The sequence below is a fragment of the Bos javanicus genome, chromosome 16 (genome assembly GCF_032452875.1).
Source record: "Bos javanicus breed banteng chromosome 16, ARS-OSU_banteng_1.0, whole genome shotgun sequence".
NCBI lineage: Eukaryota > Metazoa > Chordata > Mammalia > Artiodactyla > Bovidae > Bos > Bos javanicus.
In genome coordinates this window covers 50,280,479-50,301,566 of record NC_083883.1, presented here as the reverse complement: position 1 = coordinate 50,301,566, position 21,088 = coordinate 50,280,479, and the positions used below count along the sequence as shown (strand labels likewise).

Here is a 21,088-nt window from a genome sequence, read left to right as displayed (position 1 = left end):
GGCCGGCAGTGGCCTGAGCAGGGTGGAGGTCATCCAGGCCCCGCCCACAGAACCTCGTGGTTGGGGTGTTCCACACCAGGAGGGAGGGGCAGCTCCTTCCTTTAACCTCCAAGGTGACCTGCCCGGCCTCCAGCAGCTGAAACGGGGCCTCCGGCAGCTGGAAGGGCCATCCTGAGCAGGGCATCTGCAGGATGGTGCGGGGCCAGGCTCAGTGTGAGAGGCATGATCATGGGGGGAGGGGTCACCAGAGATCAGGCCCAGCTCCTCCCCCTTGGACAGGTGGGAATCTAGGGGCTCCATTTTCCTACCTGTGAGCCAACCCTACTGTTTTCTTGGAGCTGCTGGGGGGCAGTCTGGTGACCAGGGTGAAGAGCAAGGGTGTGTGTGTGTGCACGCACGTGTGCACCCTTGGCAGAAGTGGGTGGACAGAGCCGCTGTGTAAGCAGCACCCCTGCCCCTTCTCTTCCCGACTCTCAGGTGGGCGGGCCAGCCCCCACCCATCCTTTTCCAGGCACGTTTTTGGTACAATGGAAAAGCTCTGAGGCACGTCCTCGGTCACGGACCTGGGGTCTGCAACCTCAGCTGGTTTTCTTCTGCGAAGTGGACACAGGTCCTGACATGGGACCCCTGTCTGTGCCACACACCCCATCCACTCCCACAGTTGCCACCCATCCTCCTGGTCACTGGAACCCAGTGGACTTGAAGGCTGACCCCGAGATCTTCTGTAACTATGAAGGGCTTCACATCTTTTCACCAGATACATTCTGGCGTTTCTGGGGCCTGTTGCCAAGTGGAATCTTATGTTGTATTCTGTTTACTAGTGGCATTGAAGAACTATATATTTTTACAGCTTTTGTGTGCCTCCTATCATGTCTATGATTTCACAGCCCACTTTGCCAAAGTTAAATCCTGGTCACCTGTCTCCTGCCCTCTCCCTTTCCCCACAGGCCCGACACCTCTTAGTTCTTTGTCTAAGCCAGGGCCGTGTCCTGGGGTCTCCTAGGCTCTGCTGGGGTCAGGAGGAGTGAATGATGATCTGATTCTCCACCTTTGAGGGAATATCTTCATTCTTCCCACAAGGGTTATCGGGCCTGACACAAGTCCTGTCTGAGTGGCCCAGCATGACTCAAGCCAAGCCTCCGCCCCCAGTCCTGGGATGGAAACAGGCTGTCACTTCAGGGCTGTGGAGACCAGTAATGGGGGAGGGGAGGCAGGAGCCCAGAGAGGGGACAAGGAGCCCCGGGCGGCCTCCTGGGACCGAGACCCGGAATCCATCGCCTGCCCAGCTCTACTCGCAGAAGATTCTTGGCACGCAGCCATCATCGAGAAAGCGCCTCTCTGTATCTGTTTTCTAGGAACTTTCATCAAAAAGGTGCAGAGGGATGGGATGGGGAGGGAGGCGGGAGGGGTGTTCAGGATGGGGGACACATGTACACCCATGGCTGATTAATGTCAATGTATGGGGAAAAAACACTACAATATTGTAAAGTAATTAGCCTCCAATTAAACTAATTAATTTTTTTTCAAAAAAGAAAGGGGTGCCGAGCTCTACCAAATGCTCTTTCCGCTTCTATCCAGACTCATGACTCATCTCACCCAAACACCTGGGCACATTTTCTGATGTTAAAGTCCTTGTGTGGCTTTTTTCTATTTGCTCTAGATAAATGCGTGTATTTATTTTGGCCATGCTCTGCGGCACGTGGGATGTCAGTTCCCCGACCGGGGTCCCCTGCCGTGGGAGCACGGAGTCCTAACCCCTGGGCCGCCAGGGCAGTCCCCGCCTTGTGTTTCCATCAAATCCCAGTCCCTTTGGATCAAGTGGATGTTATTCTTTTAATATTTTTGAGTAGCTGGTATTTTACTTAGCCTTTCTGCATACACATCTGTACATTTCTTTTCTCGTACTGCCCTCACCTGTTGGAGAAGCCGGTTGGTACTGCCCTCCTGAAATGAATCGAGTTTCCTCTACTTAGTATTTCTGGGACAACTCACATCAGACAAGTTCCTGTCTCAGGGGTCCGGCCCAGCCCCTCCACCAACTTATGATCCAGCCCTCCTGGGGCGGTGACGGTACCTAGTTGTTCATAATATTCCCTTTTACATCTGACTCTCTGTGTCTGTAGTTAACTTTCCCACCCTCTGCATTTTTTTCTTGCTTAATGTTTTAAAAAAATTATCAACCGTGTTAAATTTTCTTCTTTATTACTGTTCAAAGAAGAAATTTTTGTTAAATGTTCCATTATTTTCTGTTGGTTGAGTATGAAATTTATAGACCTAAATACAGATGTGTATATGTACAAATATAAATAAATGAATATAGGCATATATATCATGTGTATAAAGGTAATTAAAATGTTATCATTGCTGTGTCTTGCTTTTGTATTAATAAATAGCACATTGAAAATCACCAGTTTAATTATTTCCATCTGGTAAACCCACCACTGCTTTGTGAGTCTCTGAGCCTGTGTTTCACGCATGCATATGAAGATATTTACATACAGTCAAGTACTATGCTTTGTACACACCGTTCTAAAATATCAAAACTCATCGTCCAGCTTTTGGTTTTCTTTGGATGTTTATATTTCTGTCCTTCCAGGTATGTGTTTTATCAATAAAATGTTGAAGAATGTTTAATGCAGTCTAGGGGCCTGATTTTGATCATCTGTAACCATTTCAATTAGGCTTTCACCTACTTATTCTGCTTGACTCTTCCTCCTTCCCTGCCTTCCATTAGAGAGATGACATTTCCTCCAGTTTCAAAGTTAAACCTATTAGTACTTCTGTGGAGGTCACAGTACCTTATCGAGTCCAGTCTACATGAGGGTTTGGCTGCCTCTGACCAGAGAAAAAGCTGGCTTAAAACTCAACATTCAGAAAACTAATGTCATGGCATCTGGTCCCAACACTTCATGGCAAATAGATGGGGAAAAAATGAAAACAGTGGCAGACTTTATTTTCTTGGGTTCCAACATCACTGTGGATGGTGACTGCAGGCATGAAATCAAAAAACACTTGCTCCTTGGAAGAAAAGCTATGACAAACCTAGATAGCATATTAAAAAGCAAAGGCATCACTTTCCTGACAAAGGTCCATCTAGTCAAAGCTATGGTTTTTCCAGTAGTCATGTATAGAAGTGAGAATTGCACCAAAGAAGGCTGAGCGCCAAAGAACTGATACTTTCAAGCTGTAATGCTGGAGAAGACTCTTAAGAGTCCCTTGGACAGCAAGATAAACTAGTCAATCCTAAAGGAAATCAACCCTGAATATTCACGGGAAGGACTGATGCTGAAGCTGAAGCACCAATACTTTGGCCACCAGATGCGAAGAAACAACTCATTGGAAAAGACCCTGATCCTGGGAAAGATTGAAGACAAAAGGAGAAGAGGGCAGCAGAGGATGAGACGGTTGGATAGCATCACCAACTCAATGGACATGAATTTGAGCAAACTCCTGGAAATTGTGAAGGACAGGGAAGGAAGCATGGCATGCTGCAGTCCATGGGGTGGCAAAGAATCAGACACAACTTAGCGAGTGAACAAGACCAGTGTCTCTCCCTTCCTCTGCTCCACCTCACCTGGCTTCCTGGTGCCTGTTTTCATTCTCTTAATCTCTAGGTTGGGGGCCGGTTGCAAAAAGAGTCGGACACAATTAAGCGACTAAACAACAAATCACTAGGTCATATGAGAAACATAATGATTATCTCATGCTTTCCATTCTTAATGGAAAACTTCCTCTGAATGTAATTTCAAGTGTGGTTCTCACATGGTGCCCACTGAGGCTGTGGACACCCAGGAATAATGTCCACTTTTCTCCTCAAGGACAGTTTAGCAGGACACACGATTGAAGGCCGTGAAATTCAAGTTTCAGCGTCTTTTCTTCGACACCCGGAAACTGACATCACTGCCTTCTCGCTTCAGTGTTTCTGCTGCAGCGACTGCTGTCACTCTGACTCCTGTTTGCTTTCTCTGGACGTTTTAGAGTCTCTCTTTGCTACTAAAATTCTTTAAATTCCTTAGACAATGGCTTTAAAATGTTTTAAATTTTATTTCCAGTATGAGCACTTTCGATCTGAGATCATCCAACTTAGACCTGAGAGCTTGGTGCTTTGTGTCGATGGTTTTTCCCTTCTTTTTCTAGGGCCTCAGAAGTGCTAACACTTCCCTCATCCTTTTCCACTAACCTTTCCTTTGTATCTTCTCTCTCTCTGCCTCCCTGATGCCTCCTGGGAGGGTCCTGAGCTGTAAAACCTGGTATTTGGCTAGATTCCTGCCACCCTCCCCACCTCCCACCCCTCAGCAACTCCAGCCTCCACACGCTCCAAGCCCAGTCCTGACGATGGTCCTTCTTGACCTGCATCCCATTATCCCTGCACTGTCCATGACACTTTCTGGGATATGGATTCTATTTATATACCTCAAAGTCTTAAAACAGTGGCCCATTAACTCGGTTTCATCTGCTACTGCTTGTCCACTCGCTGTCCATCTAAGGGGACAGGGTTTACGAGAACCCACCCTGCTTTGCCCCATGAGATTCTTTGCGCCTGGAGCAATCAGCTACCTGGGCTCATGCTGGAGGGGAGAGGGGGCTCCAGCCCAGACCTAAGTGTCCCGTGTGACAATCTGGGTCCAACCATCTCCCCTGGTTCTACCCTGAAGACAGGGCAGGGGGAGGAGTAGGGGACACCCAAGCTGCCCTTAGCAGCACCCTGCTCTTCTCCTCTGGGGACCACACGTCCCATATACAGGCTGTTGCCAGCACTTGGAGGGTCTCTGGGCTCCATGCCCTCAAGAGCACTGGGAACCAGGATAAACCCTGACTGCTTGTGTGGCACCCAGGGAGGCCCAGGGGCCTCACGGGCCTCTCTGGTCAGGTCACTCATGCCAGTGGTCCCAGGAGGGCACCACACGGAGCCTGTACAAAGCAGCAAGCACACAGGCCTCGAAGAAGTAGCTGCTCCTTTCTTAACTTACTGGGTTTCACAGGGTACCGAAGCCCCACCCAGAGGCCTGAGTCAAGGCCTCCTAGGTGGGGCAGCAGGCAGGCAGCCCTCCAGTGCCCAGGGTCTGGCTGCCCATAAATACCTTCCATAAATATGGCCCGGCCTAGCACCAGCATCTGTTTCCAGGTAAACAGACTGAACTGCAGCAGTTCAAGGCCTAGCACCAGAAGAACTTGCTCCAAGGAAGGGCCCCATGCCCGCACCTGCCCCTGCATCTGCCTGCAGTCTCACCCCGGGGGCATGGCAGGTGGGGCTTTCTCCACACTATGATCCTCAGCGCAGGCCAGGCAGGGCCTCCATCCTCGTGGTCAGAAGATCCTTGCGGAGCGGAAGGTTGCACCACTGTCCACAGGCCTCGGAGACCAGGGTGGGGCCGGAGTCCTGGCCCCCACACGTCCCTCCTCAGTGGACACCAAAGCCCCCAGGTCCCCTCAGTGGCCCCTGGGAGCCAAGCCTCAGTGGGGGCTGCCCCTGAGCTAGTGCTTCTCTAGGCTGCTGCTGAGCCTGGGTCTGGTGGGAAGCTGGTTGTAGGGCCGCTGCAGGGGAAGGAAAGAAGCAGGTCAGCCCTGGGGTGGGCAGAAATTCTCCAAGGCCTTTTGAGTCCTGGGCTCAGGCTTCCTGCTGCCTCTCCTGTCCTTCCAGCTCCAGACTTGACTCACCTCTGAGGTTCAGGTTTTAGAATCCCTGCCACCCTGGGGACCCAGATTACATGCAAGTGCTGGATCCCCCTCCCTCCTCTGGCCTTAGTCTGCAGGTAAGGGGCTGTAACACCAGCAAGGGCCACCCTCCTGGCAACACAGGGATGCCCCTGGCCCGCCTACCTGGGCCCAGGGCTGGAGACGGGCTCTCCGGGAGCTGGGAGGGTCCACCTGCAGGCAGACAAACACGCTGGTGCCCCTCCCTCGGGTGGGCAGCAGTCACGGAGCAGCGAGGCTGCAGGGACCCCCACTCTCTCCCTGCACAGCATCCCCCCACCAATATACAGGGTGGGAAGGCAGGACTTAGGACTGGATGAAGAGGGGCTTCACTGCAGGCCCTGTGGGGTCCACTCCAGGGCAGGAGCAGTGAGGCCCTTCCTGTCCTCCTTCCCAGCAGGGCTCAGGCAGGGGCAGCCCCAGTTCCTGACGCCCACCGACCCCCACCCCAGGGTAAACGGCAAGGCCGCCTAGAATGCCTCTGGTGCAGTACCAAACTTAACCACCAGGTGCCGCTGTGGGCATCATTCGTCCCAGCACGAGCCCCACAAGTTTCTGTCTCCATCTGCTCAACCCCCTCCTCTTGGGGAGGTGGGATCCCTCCCCTAAAGGCGCTTAGGGGCCAGGGCTGCCTTGGGGAGGCTCAACAAGATGCACTCACAATATCAAGACCATGTCTGGGGTCCCCAGGTCAAGGATCCCAGCCTGGAATCTCCACTCACACCCTTGCTTCCCCCATCACCCCATCTCAAGGCCTGCCTGGCACAGGCCCCAAGCCGGCCTCTGGTCTCCCCTGGCAGACACAATGCTTCCCAGGAACAGGCTGGGCCTGGGCGAGGTGACCAGGGCACACCAGAGGGGCACAGGTGGCCAGAGGAGCAGGGGCACACCAAGCTCTGCCTGCAAAAAGCAGGCTCCCCCAGTGCTTCGGGGGTGAGGGGTCACGGTGCCATCACCACCCCTGACCCTGCCTGTAGGTGTGCACAGGCACACGTATGCACGTGAGCACAGGCAAGCAGTGAAGTGCCCGTGTGCACAGAAGCACACACACACACACACGCTGGGAGACACAGGTGCCAGCATGAAGACAGGAGCACGTGCTGCATGCTCAGTCACTAAATCGTGTCTGACTCTTCGCGACCCCATGGACTTCAGCTCGCCAGGATCCTCTGTCCATGGGATTCTCCAGGCAGGAATACTGGAGTGTGTTGCCATGCCGTCCTCCAGGGGATCTCCCCAACCCAGGGACTGAACCCGCTTCTTTTATGTCTCCTGCATTGGCAGATGGGTTCTTTACCACTAGCGCCAGCTGGGAAGACTGGAGCACACACCTGTGCTACTGCACACACGCACCCTCGGATAGGTACACTGTCATGCCCTGGTTCACACATGCAGGGTGAGGAAGGGGTGGCGGGGGGCTGTGTCAGCGCCCACCCACACTGGATCACCCAGCCCTGCCCAAGGGGTCTCCACCCTCTGCAGTTTGAGCCCACGCCTGCTGCTCTTGGGTTGGCTGTACGCTGAGTCCCACCCACGGTCCAGGGGCTGGAAGGTCCACACTTTGTCCAGCAGAGGCCAGGCAGACACCTTGGGCATCGCGCTCAGATGGTGACATTCGTGCCACTCGCCTGACCCCACGAGCACCCTGTCCCCCTCTCGCCCCCCGCCCCGAGCCCGACTCACCCTGCCGGCACGTGGGCCCTGTGTAGCCGTCCACGCAGAGGCACTGCCCGCTGACAGGGTCGCAGTCGGCTCCACCCCCACAGGAGCAGTGCAGGGCACAGCCTGGCCCGAAGAAGCCCCTCCTGCAGCCTGTGAGTGGGGTGGGGGTGGTGGGAGGGACAGGCCTGAGTGCCACTCCGGTCCACCCGGGGCTGGGACCGCAGGCCTCAGGATACCCCCAGGGAGCATGCAAGAGCAAAGACCTCAAGCCTTAGATTTGTCCTGTGTGAGCCCTCACGTGGGAAAGTGCTGGGCGCTGGGCACTGGCCCAGAATCTCTTCCCCATGTTCCCACCAGCCCCCAGGCCAGCGAAGGGGAGCTGGCGGTCAGGGAGGCTCCCTAGGGGCAAGATGGCCAAGAGCCCTGAGGAGCAGACACAGAGCCCGCGCAGGCCAGCTGGCCCATCTGGGAGGTTTCCTTCCCACCTCACCAGGGGCCCATCCCCAGGACCAAGGCCCCCCACACCAGGGAGAGGCCCCCCCAGGGACTCAGGGGAAAGCCATAAAGCAGGATGGGCCTCGACAACCCCGAGCAGGAACCCTGGTGTTGGGCCCCTGTGAGCCACTGCGCCAGCAGAGGGACCGGGCAGGAGGACGCAGTGCCCAGGCCAGGACGTGACACAGGTGGGCTCCAGAAACACAGTCGATTCCACCAATAGAGACCCACACCCCTGCCCCCACCAAGCGGTACCCCGACTCACCCAGGTCACAGGTGGTCCCTGTGCGCCCAGGGGGGCACAGGCAGTGGCCGGTGATGGGGTCACAGGGCACCCCAAGCTCGCAGTCACACTGCTGGCCGCAGCCCTCTCCAAACGAGCCTGGCTCACACCCTGGAAGGGGCACTGGCTCAGCATCCTCTGTCCTGAGCCCAGGGCGGGGGGACCGACCGGGTGGGAGTGAGTGGGGGTACAGACACTTACCCCGCTCGCAGAACTGGCCATGGAGGCCAGCAGGGCAGAGGCACTGGCCGCTGACAGGGTCGCAGGGGGCGCCATGCTGACACTGGCACGTCTGCTGGCAGCCAGGCCCATGGAAGCCGGGGGGACAGGCTGAGGGAGACCCGGGTCGGAGCCCGTGACTCAGTTTGCCCAGAGAGAGCAAAGGACGGGCTGGGGGCTGGCGCCCGCTTCCTCCCACCCAGGCCCAGCGCCTGCGCCTTGTGGCCCTCTGCCCCGAAGCTGGGTCAGGCCTCGTCGCATCGGGCCGCCACAAGGAGTGACGCGGAAAGCAGAGGAGTGCGCGCCCGGGGGTGCGGTGGCCCGACCCTGCAACTCACAGTGCTCGCAGGCCTGGCCGTAGAAGCCGGGGCCGCAGCGGCAGGCCCCCGACGTGGGCTCACAGGCCCCGTGGTTGTGGCAGGAGCACTCAAGGCTGCAGGCGGCACCGTAGCGCCCGGCGGGGCAGGCTGGGGAGGGGCCAGGGGGTCAGCCTCCTGCCGCGGGACAGCAGGGGCACTAGCCTCACCCAGGGGACCCTGGGAGCCTTGCCCGGCCCTCCGGCAGCCGGGTGCCTCCCCACAATCGCCCCTAAGCTATGGCCCTCCTCCCCCACCCAGCCCCTGCCACACCGGGCATGGCCTCACCCGCTACGGGCGGCGACTCTCCAGCTCACACACGCCGCCGCCCCCAGGCTGGCCCGGACTCACCCAGCTCGCAGTGTGGCCCAGTCCAGCCCAGGCCACAGGAACAGCTGCCGTTGGTGGCGTGACACAGGCCCCCATTCCTGCAGGAGCACGCATGCTCACAATTCACACCAAACCGATTCTGGGGGCAGCCTAGGGACGAAGTGGGCGTGCTCAGAGCTCTGGTCCAGAGCCAGACACGCTCCAGGACACTCCCACGTGATCCGACAGTCATTCAACAAACACTTCCTCCTCCCCCCGCCCCCAAGGCATACACGTGCCAGGAAGCAGCACCAACCACATCCTGCCAGTTCATCCATCTTCCTCAGAGGCCAGAACTGAGCCAGCGCTGAGAGTTACACAGGAGGAAAGGGACCAGGGCCCTCCAGAGGATGGGAGTGCCTGTCCAGCAGGCGGGAGGGGATCAGGGAAGTCTTCCTGGGGAGGAGGCACCCTCCAGGTTCGGAGGAGGCTGGGTAGCCCCACACTCCAGGTGGTGCTTTCAGACTCTGACCCCTAGCTGCCGTTCTCCCCTGGAGGTGAGGAGTGGCCTGGCTCGAGTCAGGACTCAGGACCTGGGGGAGTGTGACTGGCCCCCTGAAGAGGACCAGAGGGTGCAGAGGGCTCAGACCTACCAGGGTGTGGGGTCAGACCAAGCAGTGTGGGCAAGGCCTGAGGACCTGCTTACCATCATGAGCACAAACCCCACGACGGTCCCAGGGGCCACTCCGATTGCCCCATCATCACCTGTGCTCCAGGCCTCCATCTCTGTGGGTTCCCAGCTGCTGGGCCCAGGAGGAAGGGCCAGCAGGACCCCGTTCCAGGAGGACATCAGCCAAGAGGCTGGCTCCATCCTCAAGACGGAGCAGTCGCCTGACCCCTCCTGCTGGGCGGTGGGGGCTGGCTCTGGGAAAGAAGTTATTCATCCCCCACTGGCCACAGGGAACTGGAGAGGTCAACTGATGGCCTGAGTCCTGGGGTCACGGGTCAAGGCAAGATATGGGGTGCTATCGGATGATCCGAGTGGGCATTGCGGTCAACATGAGTAAGCCCTCACTTATATCCTCAGGGCACCTCGGGGATTAACAGAAGGGACCCCGCTCTCCCGTGACTCGTATTTATCACTCTATCACCACCTTCACTTCTATCTTCTCTCTATCACCAACGCCCCCCACGGCTAATGTAGTGATGAATGCAAAGTGCCTGAGGCAGCAGGCAAGTGGGTTCTCACCGTGCTCGCAGTGGACGCCGGTCCTCCCAGGCGGACAGGAGCAGCTGCCGGTCACGGGGTCACAGGCCGCCCCCTGCCCACACCCGCACACGTAGGCGCAGCCAGGGCCAAAGCGGCCGTGTGGACAGGCTGCCGGGAGGAAAGGCGAGGGTGGCCACTCCTGGCTCGATCTCCCTGCCTCTGCTCTGTCAACCCGGATGGGACAGGACTGGGCCAGGGCAGGCTGGGTGGGGAGACTCCCGCCCTGTCTGCCCAGACAGGGCAGGGCCACCTGCCGCTGAGGCCCCGCCTGCCCTGGTGTCTCTCTCGGCTGCAGGCTCTGCGGGGGGCCAGGCTCACACTACAGTGAGTGACTCACGGTGCCCCCACCCACTTCCACCAGCCCCAGCCCCAGATGGTCAGAAAGTCCCCACGTGATTCAGGGAGAGGCCCTTCTCTCGGTAGGACACCAGCTGGCTTCTGCAGGGCTCCTGGTGGACACAGCCCGGGTCGAGGGCACAGCACACGGCCAGGCAGGGCAGGCCGAGGAGACGTTTTGGCCACATCGATCCCCCAGCTTAGCCTGGTCTGCAGCCAGTCCCAAGGAGTGGCACGGTCAGGGGCTGTCTGCCCTGCAGGCCGGATGGCGTGGCCCTGCCTGTCGAGGTGCAGGGAGAAGACACCCCAGCCACTCACCAAGGCTGCAGTCAGTCCCAAGGAATCCGGCGGGGCAGCGGCAGGCCCCAGTGACCGCGTCACAAGAGCCCCCATTGAGACACCCACACAGCAGCTCACAGCCAGGCCCAAACCGCCCTGGTGGGCACCCTGCGGAGGGAGGGGCCAGCTGCCAGGGGTGGGGGGCTCTGAAGCCCCTCCCCCTTTCCCACCATCACTCCAGTGGGCCGGCGGGCGGCCGAGGCAGCACTCACGTTGCTGGCAGCCGGCGCCGTGGTAGCCGGGGGCACACGCGCAGGTCCCCGAGGCAGGGTGGCAGGCCTGGTTCTCGCCGGGGCAGTGGCACTGCTGCCCACAGCGCTCCCCAAAGGTGCCAGGTGGGCAGGCTGGGGGAGGCGGCAGGGGTCAGTCCTGGCCCGGCCCTGAGAAGGCACCCTCCCTCACACCGGGCCCCTCTTGGGGGCAGAGCTCTGGGGCCCAGTCCAGAAGCGCATGTGGCCTGAACTGCCCTCAGGCCTGCCCACATCCGGCACCCACCTTGCTCACAGCTGGGCCCCGTGAAGCCCGGGGGACAGTGACACTCCCCGGTGATGTGGTGGCAGGCGGCGCCCGGGGGGCACTGGCAGCGCTGGGCACAGGCCTCTCCAAACCAGCCGGGTGGGCAGGCTGCGGGGAGGCGCGGGCGGAGGTGGTGGGGAGCCCTGGGGTTGGGGGGCGGGGGCCCGAGGGGTCACCGTGTGGAGGACCCACCCCCACCCTGGGCACCAGCAGAGCTGAGGTCTCACCGCTCTCACACCGCGAGCCCCTCCACCCCGGGGGACAGAGGCAGGCCCCAGTGACGGCGTGGCAGGCGGCCCCCCACCGGCAGGCGCAGCGCTCCTCACAGCGGACCCCGAAGGTGCCCTCGGGACAGGCTGTGGCGAAAGGGGCAGGCAGACTGAGTCCAGCTCGGGGCGGCTCCCCGGACAGAGGCAGTAGGCCTGGGGAGCTCAGACTGCAGCCCTGCCCTCTCCTACCCACTGCCCACCCTGCTGAGGCCCCACACTCTGGCACAATGGAGGCCACCCCACAGGGGCCCGAGGGGCCTCCTGGCCTCCCCCATGGGTCCCCGAGCCACCCACTCACAGCTCTGGCACTTGTCCCCGGTCCAGCCGGCTGGGCAGAGGCAGTGGACAGTGTGCGGATCACAGAGGCCACCGTTGAGGCACCCGCAGCTGTGCGGGCAGCCAACTTCAAAGACCCCCGGGAGGCACTCTGCAGAGACGGGGCGGGTGATGCCTGGGGGCCTGGGACACCTGCCCTGCCCATGCTTCCTGCACCCTGAGCCTCGGATCCTGGGTCCTTGGGAAGGATAGGTGCCCGGGGGTGGTGACACCACAGGGTACACCCAGGGCCCTGCCCCTCAACGCCAGGCAGCCCTCTTGGGCCTCAGAGGGAGGGGGCCAGGGCAGTGGCCTTGGGTGCCCCCAGACCCCCAGGGCCTCTCCTCCACCAGCCTGACACTCACCCTTCTCACAGGCCAGGCCGGCCCAGCCCTCTGGGCAGGTGCAGTGTCCTGAGACAGGGTCACAGCTGCCCCCATTCTGGCACAGGCAGGAGTGCTGACAGTCCTCACCATAGAGGCCCTCTGGGCAGGCTGAGGCCAGAGAGAGAAGCAACCTGTGGTCTCCCCGCCAGCCAGGCCAGAGGCCTGAACCCCGGTAAGGCCAGCCCACCGGACCTGCAGGCTCATCCCAAAGCCCGACACCAAACTTTAGGGGCGGGAACTGGGGCCGCCTCTAGGACGAGCTGCCCAGGGCTCCCCGGGCCCGCCGGCCAGTCTCTGGGGGCTCAGCGCTGAAGGGTGTGGTCCCTTAGGAGTCCTAAGGCCTCCCTCCCTCCCCAGGTGCCCCATAGCAAGGAGACAGACTCCCACCCTCCCTGCCCAGAGAGGTTTAGATCCCCCTCAAGTCCCACCCATGTCACCCTGCATGGCCCAGGGAGGGACAAGTATGACAGCTGGCTCCAGACTCCCGATCAGGGCTTACCCTGCAGGCAGGTGGGCCCCGTCCAGCCAGGGCCACAGCGGCACTGCCCGTGGACAGGGTCACAGGAGGCCCCATTAAAGCAGGAGCAGGCCTGGCTGCAGTTGTGGCCGAACATGTGGGCTGGGCAGGCTGCAGGAGAGAGGGGGTCAGGGGCCGGGGGTGATGGACCCCAGGAGGGGCTGCAGCAGATGGTCCCAGGCTGCTGAGATCTAGCGCCCCTCCTTCTGACCTGGGTGGCCACACACAAGGATGGACCCTAACCCTAACGGGCAGCGCCCAGGGCTGACGGGGGCCTCACGCACTCTGGGCACAGCGGGGGCCCTGGCGGCCGGCAGGACAGAGGCAGGAGCCGCTCACGGGATCACAGGGGACTCCGGCACTGCAGTCACAGGCATGGCCACAGTCCACTCCAAAGAAGCCGGCTGGGCAGGCTGCAGGCGGGGCGGTGACAGGAGACCCCCGGGGTCACAAGACCCGCCCGCACGCCAGCCACCCCTCCCACACCCCTCCGGCCCGCGCCCTGGCTCACCTCGCTCACAGAAGGTGCCCCTCCAGCCGGCATGGCAGGTGCAGGCCCCGCTGACATGGTCACAGGCCGCCCCGTGCTCGCACTGGCACTGCCGCCCACAGCCCGGCCCGAAGTAGCCCTGGGGACACCCTGAGACACCGGACTCTCAGCTGGGGGTACAGTGAGCCTGCCCCAGTCCTGCCCAGGACCTGGCCCGTGGGGCAGGGGAAGCCCCTCCCTTACCTAAGGCCTCTGCATCCCTCCCAGCTAGGGACCAAGCCCCCAGCTCACCCAGGCCCACTGGCCCGGGCCGGGTGGGGGTCGACACTGAAGCGCAGGGCCCTTGGTCCTTAGCAGACACTCTCCTCCCCTCCCACAGGTGGCAGGTGCCCCCTAGGGTGCCACTGAGCCATCTCTCGCTGCCTTTGCTCCACGTGGGCCATCTCTTGAGCCCAGGCAGGTAGGAGGGTGGTGGGTGGCGGGGGGGCCAGATGGGGGAGGTTGGGGGTAGGCTTAGACGAGGAGACTTCCTGCTTGTCTGGGGACAGGGAGCAGGGCTGGGTCCCCCTGACATTTGTACGTGTGTGTACATATGTGTGCACGTGAGCGTGCGTGTGTGTACGCACATGAGCACACATGTGCACATGCGTGTGCGGGCCAGGCCGGGACTCACGCTGCTCACACCGCGGGCCCACGTAGCCGGCTTCACACACACACAGGCCGCTGACGGCATCACAGCCCCCGTGGCCTGCACTGCAGTTACAGGCGAAGCTGCAGTCGGGGCCCCAGTGGCCACTGTCACAGGCTGCAACAGAGCAGCAAAGGCTGGGCACCCTGCGCAGGTGACCACAGTCGGGTCAGGGGTGGGGAGGGACGCCTGGACACCAGGCCGCTACCTCTCTGGCAGCTGAGGCCGGTCCACCCAGGAGCGCAGCTGCACCGGCCGGTCACTGGGTGGCAGAGCCCATCGTTGGCACAGGAGCACCGCGTCTGGCAGCCAGGTCCAAACCAGCCAGCAGGGCAGGCTGTGGGCAGAGACAGGCTGAGCGTAGCTGGGGCCGGACATGGGGCCGGCTGGGATTGCGGGCAGGGCTGAGGTGGGGGCAGCGGGCACTCACCATCCTGGCAGCGGCTGCCCATGAAGCCGGGGCGGCACAGGCAGGCTCCAGTCTCCGGCACACAGGCGGCACCGTGCTCACACGGCGGGCAGATCTCCTGGCAGCCAAGCCCCCAGCGGCCCTCGGGACAATCTAGCAACCCCCCCCACACACACACACTCAGAGGTAGTCAGTCTTCCAGGCCTTGCTGGGCCCACTGGGGAGCAGGGATATCTCTTCCCAACTGAGTCATCCCAGAGGAGGGAGGGGGCAGGTCATGGGAACCCCTAGTCCACTCACAGGCTGTAGACTTTAGGGCATTCACCCCAGGGGGAGACCCCCTGCCCCAGGATGCTCAACAAGCAAAAGGGGGGCCCCAGAAGAACCGGGAGACCCACATGCAATGAACAGGAGCTTAGAGGACCCACCACAGGCTGGGGAGGGCGGGGGGCCGCTGGCCAAGCTGTCCCCGTGGCTGACAGTTCCCAGTGTCCCCTCTGCAGGCTCGGCCACGGGGCAGCCACAGATGCCCACATCCAGACCCAAGGCTGGTGGTGTGAACTCTCGTAGCTGCTGTGGATGGGCCTGGGGTCTGCAGGGCTCCAGGGTTGGGGTCTGTAAACGCGGCCAGGCATTGGGTAGCACAGGGAGCTGAGGTGACCCTGGGCCACGGCTGCCACTCACCTGCCCCACAGTCGTCCCCGGTCCTCCCCGGCGGGCACAGACATTGCCCTGTGACCCGGTCGCAGGGGGCGTCCCCACAGGAGCAGGAGCCTGAGCAGTTCTGGCCAAACGTCCCTGCTGGGCACTCTAGGGGCGGGGAGCGGAGAGCCTCAGGGCCCCCACTCAGAGTGGCCCTCCTCCCCTGACCTCCACCCCACCCGGCACCTGTCCCCCCACCTGTCCCCCCACCTGCCACCCTTGGCACCTGTCACACTCTCACCTGCCCCCCACACCTGCCCCCCCACCTGCCTCCCTGGAACCTGTCCCCCCTCATCTGCCCCCCACACCTTCCCTCCTCATCTACCCCTCCACCTGCCCCCCTCACCTGCCTCCCACACCTGCCCCCTCACCTGCACCCCCACCTGCCCCCTGCACCTGCCCTCCCCTCCTCCCCTCTGCACCTGCCCCCTGCACCTGCCCTCCTCACCTGTCCCCTGCACCTGCCCCCCTCACCTGCACCCCCAACTGCCCCCTGCTCCTGCCCCCCTCACCTGTCCCCAGCACCTGCCCCCTTCACCTGCCCCACAGGGTTGCTGGACACAGCCCGGGTCCCCAGGGTGATGAGGGCAGTCACAGGAGTGAACAGGAGATGGGGACACGGGGTAGGGAAAGGCCCACGTAGGAGCAGTGGTGAGGGGTGGCCTGGAGGCCGCAGATGGCAGGGCCTATGGGGGGTGAGTCAGGACCCTGGAGAGCGGTGGCAGGCCTGCTCTGTCTGCCTTCCTCCCACTGTGGTCCACCATGGGGACCCCATGTGGTCACCACGTGTTCGGGAGTGAGAAAAGCCTGGGGAGGAGGGGCCAGCCGCTCTGGGCCCAAAGCAGAGCTTCAGAAAAGAACATTGGGATCATGGAGCCTGACCCCACCCATGTGGGCTGCAGTGGTGGCTCCAATGGCCTGGCAGGGCCCCCTGTCCCCCCTATACCTGCTTGACTAGGGCGGTAACCCAGATGATGAGAAGGCCCTGCTGGCCCCAGCACCATGTGGCTGCTGTGATGCTGCTATAAAGAAAGTTCTGGGCCCTGGAAGGCCAGCCAGGCACCTGGAGTGGACAGGCTGGGGTCCACACTCCACACCAAAGAATCAGAAAACCCCTCTCTCCCACCACAACACTCAGCGGGACTGAGAATTGAGGACGCGCCCTCCCTGGGTAGGGGGAGATGTCAGCAGGAATGGCGTGAGGTCCCAGGCCTGGGGTCTCTCCGGCCCCGGGATGGGCTCTGGACAAAGGACACACCCCTTGAACCCTTGCCCTGAGGGCCCACACCTACAGGCACCTGTTCACCCACAGGACCCCAGGCGGCACACACGCTGGGCGCACATGCAGGCACCCAGGCAGCGTGGACAGGGGCAGGGAGGCCCAGCAGGGCACACAGAGCTGTCCCGCCATCTGGGGGGTCCCCGCTCCACTGACGGGCAGACGTGTTTGGGGTACAGATGCTCTCCAGACCTGACAACAGCAGGGAGCCCATCACGGCCGTAAAGATGTGTCCATGCCCCGCCACCCATCCCTGGAGCCCTGGATGCTTTTGAAGAGAAAAGGGAAAGGGAGACAAAGAAGTCCGGCAGGGAAGGACAGGGGTTAAGGCCCTTCGAGTCTCAGCACTCAGGCCTCCTTGGAGGGCACTGCTGGACAGCGGCCGCCGGCAGGAGTGGAGGAAGGGGAGGGCGCAGAGAGAAGTCAGGGGAGTCACGGAGCCTGAGCCCACGCCAGGCAGGCGAGGTCCACCAGCTCCCACGCTGGTTCACGGATGGGATGACGTGCCTGGCTCCTGAAGGCCCTCGAGACCACAGAGGCCCCCCCGAGTGTAGGTTGGGCTTGTGGGGATACTTGGTTTCCAAGCTGGGTTCTAAGCCCTACACACAGCCCTCCTGCACCAAGGGAATCAGAGCCCAGATCTTCCCGGGGGTCTCCAGGACCACCACTGAGAGGGGGGTCCAGGCCTGGGTGTAGAGGGAGACTGACTCCTCGGGTTGGGGTCGGCAGTGGCCCCCAGGCCCTCCTTGTCCCTGAGGGGGACTCGGACCACTGCCTCCAGTGGGAGTCACGCCAGTCACACTGCAGGCCCCCTCTCCACTCCCACCTGCCTTGGCTGATGGGTGAGGACAGTGTACCTGCGCTGAGGGAGGTCCCGACCTGCCTACACTCCGTTGGCAGCCACGGCAGTGCTGATGCTCACATCAAGGGCTCCCCCATATAAACGAGGACCTCCTGCCTCCAGCCTCTCCCTGCTTGGCACCCATTCACACTGTCCCAGCCTCGGCATCCACACGGAGGGCCTACAGTCATCACCCACACCCCACGCTGGCACCTCCAGCCCAGGCCTCTCGAGACACCACCCCTGGGAGCAACTGCCTCTGTCCTGCCTGCTCAGACCCACCAGGGAGGAGCCCCCGGCTGGCTTCCAGCACAAAGCGCACTCAGTCTGTCCCATGATGGAGGGAGTGAACGAGCAAGGGAGGGGATGATCTGGGAGTGGTACCAACCCTGCCAGCAGCCCTGCACATCCACACGCACGCACACACACACACACACACACAAAGTGTACATGCGTGTATACACACACACACATGAGCTCCTGCCCTCTTGGGTGCACAGGGACAGGCAGACCTGTGGCTGAGTCACCACTGCATGACCAGGGTGGGGACACAGCAGTCAAGGTGCTGCCAGAGCCAGGCTTTAGGGCTGACGCGGTACCCAGCTCCAGCACTTCTGGTGCCTGGCGCCCTGCACGGCCAGATACCCTGCACCCTACCTGGGCACTGGGGCCACTCACCTTGGCCGCAGTCCTCCCCGTGGTAGCCAGCGGGACACTGCTTCCCACACTCGCCACTGACAGGGTCGCAGGCCACGCCCGGGGGGCAGGTGCACGCCTGCCGGCACCCTGGCCCAAAGAAGTCCGGCTGGCACTCTGCAGAGGGAGAGGGGAAAGGCGTCTGCAAGGTTCCAAGGGCCCTGGAGCCTGTCCCCCCTCCCCTGGGGCCTGTCCCTCTCCCCTGGGACCTGCCTGCCCTCCCCTGGCCTGTCCCTCTCCCCTGGGGCCTTTCCCCCTCCCCTGGGGCCTGTCCCTCTCCCCTGGGGCCTGTTCCTCTCCCCTGGGACCTGTCCGCCCTCCCCTGGGGCCTGTCCCTCTCCCCTGGGGCCTGTCCCTCTCCCCTAGGGCCTGTCCCCCCTCCCCTGGCCTGTTCCTCTCCCCTGGGGCCTTTCCCCCTCCCCTGGGGCCTGTTCCACTCTGCTGGGGCCTGTCCCTCTCCCTTGGGACCTGCTCACCCTCCCCTGGGGCCTGTCCCCCTCCCCTGGGGCCCTTTTCCTCCCCCCGGCCCTGTACTCACCATCCTGGCACCACTCGCCCCTGAAGCCCGCCTTGCAGGCACAGCTGCCATCCCTCTTATCGCACGCACGCGTATTCTGCTGCTCACACTTGCACTCCTCTGAGCAGCCTGGCCCAAAGGCCCATGGCGGGCAGGCTGCACCCCAGAATGCAGTGTGAGGGGGGCCTGCCCACTGCCAGCGCCCACTCCAGCCAAGATCTCTGGCCCCGTCCACCTAGTTGTATCTAGGACCCCACACAGAGTCGCTGGTGCCTAGAGCACCAGGCACACTGCCCACTTTGCAGACGAGAAACAGGCTCATAGAGAGGCACTTCCCAGCCAGGGAACACCTGGGACCCTCACTGCCTCCCTCTGAACAATCCTCCTACAAGAGCTGCTGGGGTGAGGCCTGCTGGCTTTTCTCCAGCAGCCCACCGCTTCTCCCTGCACCATCCTGGGTGTCTGCGGACCCAGGGAAGGGGGGTGTGACCCCAATGGGGGCTCAGGGCTTGCTCCCAGGAAGTTCCAAAAGCCAAGACAAGCTCTGTGCCCTGGAGCTCCCGAGGGTGGGGGCACCTGCCCCCACCCAGGCCTGCAAGCCACCCACCAGCCTGACTGGGGCGAGGGCCGCCCACCCAGATGCTCTGGCAGCCAGCACAGTCCAAAGGACTTTGAGTCTGCAGGCCCCTCACCCCAGCTGGGGACCTCGTTGAGCCCCCGTGTCCTTATCTGTGAAGACTGATGGTTGAACACAAGTTGGACCCAGGCAGGAAGAACCCAGCCCACTGTGTGGCCCCGCCCCCCTCAGATCCAAGCGCCCAGCGGTCAGTGGGACTCACCCAGGTGGCAGAAGCGGCCGTAGAGCCCCGGGTCACAGAGGCAGGCCCCGTAGAGGCGGTGGCAGCGGCCCCGGTTGGCACAGTGGCACTTCTTACGGCAGTGCTTGCCATAGAAGCCTTTGGGGCAGCCTGGGGGAAGGGGGGCCTCTTGACTGCCCACCCAGACATGGCCTCCCACCCAAGGAGATGCTCCGAGAGCGACATTAGCACCCAGTACAGGAGCCTGGAGAGGCCTGGGCCACCAGGGTGCAGCCGCAGGGCTTCAGGGCCACTGGAAGCCCAAGGACCCTGTGCCCCAGACAGAGAGGGTCCCTGGGGCTGGCGAGGGCCTCCGGGGGCAGGGCAGGATGAGGTGAGCCCCATGAGTGTGGCCGTCTGCCCCTGCGGGCCTGTGCCCCCAGGGTCTGCGGCCCCGGACGGTGGCCAGACCGGAGGCCATCACATCTTCACCGCATGCAGGAGTGACTCCGAGAGCCCACGCTCTCCATCTGACCGGCACCGACAGCATCCTGATGCCTGTCCCTCAGTGGTCATCGAGCCTGGCCTCCGGAACTCACAGAGGGAAGGACACAGGCCCAAGTTCAAGGGGCCCAGGGCCAGGGCGGGGTTGTGCCCTCCTCCCCAAATGCTTCACTCTGACTCAGCTCTGCCCCTGACCTGCCTTCTGAAGGGCTTCAGGGACCTGCATGGTGACCCCAAGGAACGTCCACATCCTGGCCATCCAGATCTCCTGGTGGGACCATCCTGGACTGTCCCAGCGAGCTAACCCAACAAGTGTCCCGAGAAGGGAAAGGAGAGGGAGGCTAGACACAAAAAGAGGAGGCCATGGGGAGACGGAGGCAGAGGCTAGAGGGACAGTCATGAGCCCGGGACACCTGGAGTCTAGGAAACTCGTAGAGGGGCCCCTGAGAGCTGGGACGAACCTTCTCCAGCTCACCTGCACAGGTGCACTTTACTCACAGGACCCTGACTGAGACCTAGTCTCTGGGAAGCCACACCATGTCACCAAGGGAAGTACTGAGATGGAGGCCCTTTATCTGCTAGGAGTCCCATGGGTCCACTGAGGACCCATCACATATACATGAATTTAAAAGACGCTTGCTCCTTGGAAGGAAAGGTATGACCAAATGCACATTATTAAAAAGCAGAGACATCACTTTGCTGACAAAGGTCCGTATAGTCAAAGCTATGGTTTTTCCAGTAGTCATGTATGGATGTGAGATTTGGACCATAACGAAGGCTGAACACCAAAGAACTGATGCTTTCAAACTGTGGAGTTGGAGAAGACTCTTGAGAATCCCTTGGACAGCAAGGAGATCAAACCAGTCAATCCTAAGGGAAATCAACCCTGAATATTCACTGGAAGCTGAAGCTCCAATCCTTTGGCCACCTGAAGCAAGGAGCCAACTCATTGGAAAAGATTCTCATGATGGGGAAGATTGAGAGCAGGAGGAGAAAGGGCACAGAGGATGAGATGGTTGGATGGCATCACTGACTCGACAGACACGAGTCTGAGCAAACTCTGGGAGATAGTGAAGGACAGAGGAGCCTGGTGTGCTGCAGTCCACAGGGTCACAAGTGGGACACAACTTAGCAACTGAACAACACACATACAGCTTCCAACAGGCAGGGTGCTTTCAGCTCTCACTCAGAGTAGGGAT

General features: G+C 61.4%; 1 protein-coding gene across 5 annotated transcripts in view; it reads right to left on the bottom strand.

The window, feature by feature from the left end:
* Nucleotides 1–2,921: 2,921 nt before the first annotated feature.
* MEGF6 (multiple EGF like domains 6) overlaps nucleotides 2,922–21,088 on the bottom strand; it is a 101,679-nt gene continuing 83,512 nt past the window's right edge. For 3 of the 5 annotated variants that reach the window (XM_061382965.1, XM_061382966.1, XM_061382968.1), the window contains 23 exons: nucleotides 19,428–19,556; nucleotides 18,610–18,744; nucleotides 18,054–18,188; nucleotides 15,238–15,363; nucleotides 14,575–14,706; nucleotides 14,353–14,481; nucleotides 14,130–14,261; nucleotides 13,478–13,606; nucleotides 13,251–13,379; nucleotides 12,949–13,077; nucleotides 12,429–12,557; nucleotides 12,047–12,175; nucleotides 11,459–11,587; nucleotides 11,176–11,307; nucleotides 10,943–11,071; nucleotides 10,268–10,396; nucleotides 9,061–9,189; nucleotides 8,692–8,820; nucleotides 8,336–8,464; nucleotides 8,117–8,245; nucleotides 7,378–7,506; nucleotides 5,821–5,868; nucleotides 2,922–5,535 (listed from right to left, as the gene is read on the bottom strand). In XM_061382965.1, the coding sequence (XP_061238949.1) occupies nucleotides 5,402–5,535; nucleotides 5,821–5,868; nucleotides 7,378–7,506; nucleotides 8,117–8,245; nucleotides 8,336–8,464; nucleotides 8,692–8,820; nucleotides 9,061–9,189; nucleotides 10,268–10,396; nucleotides 10,943–11,071; nucleotides 11,176–11,307; nucleotides 11,459–11,587; nucleotides 12,047–12,175; nucleotides 12,429–12,557; nucleotides 12,949–13,077; nucleotides 13,251–13,379; nucleotides 13,478–13,606; nucleotides 14,130–14,261; nucleotides 14,353–14,481; nucleotides 14,575–14,706; nucleotides 15,238–15,363; nucleotides 18,054–18,188; nucleotides 18,610–18,744; nucleotides 19,428–19,556 (2,909 nt within the window). In that variant the 3' untranslated portion in view covers nucleotides 2,922–5,401. Of the gene's footprint in view, nucleotides 5,536–5,820; nucleotides 5,869–7,377; nucleotides 7,507–8,116; nucleotides 8,246–8,335; nucleotides 8,465–8,691; nucleotides 8,821–9,060; nucleotides 9,190–10,267; nucleotides 10,397–10,942; nucleotides 11,072–11,175; nucleotides 11,308–11,458; nucleotides 11,588–11,706; nucleotides 11,836–12,046; nucleotides 12,176–12,428; nucleotides 12,558–12,948; nucleotides 13,078–13,250; nucleotides 13,380–13,477; nucleotides 13,607–14,129; nucleotides 14,262–14,352; nucleotides 14,482–14,574; nucleotides 14,707–15,237; nucleotides 15,364–18,053; nucleotides 18,189–18,609; nucleotides 18,745–19,427; nucleotides 19,557–21,088 lie in introns of all 5 variants that reach the window. The other 2 variants (XM_061382963.1, XM_061382964.1) reach the window with 1 other exon arrangement.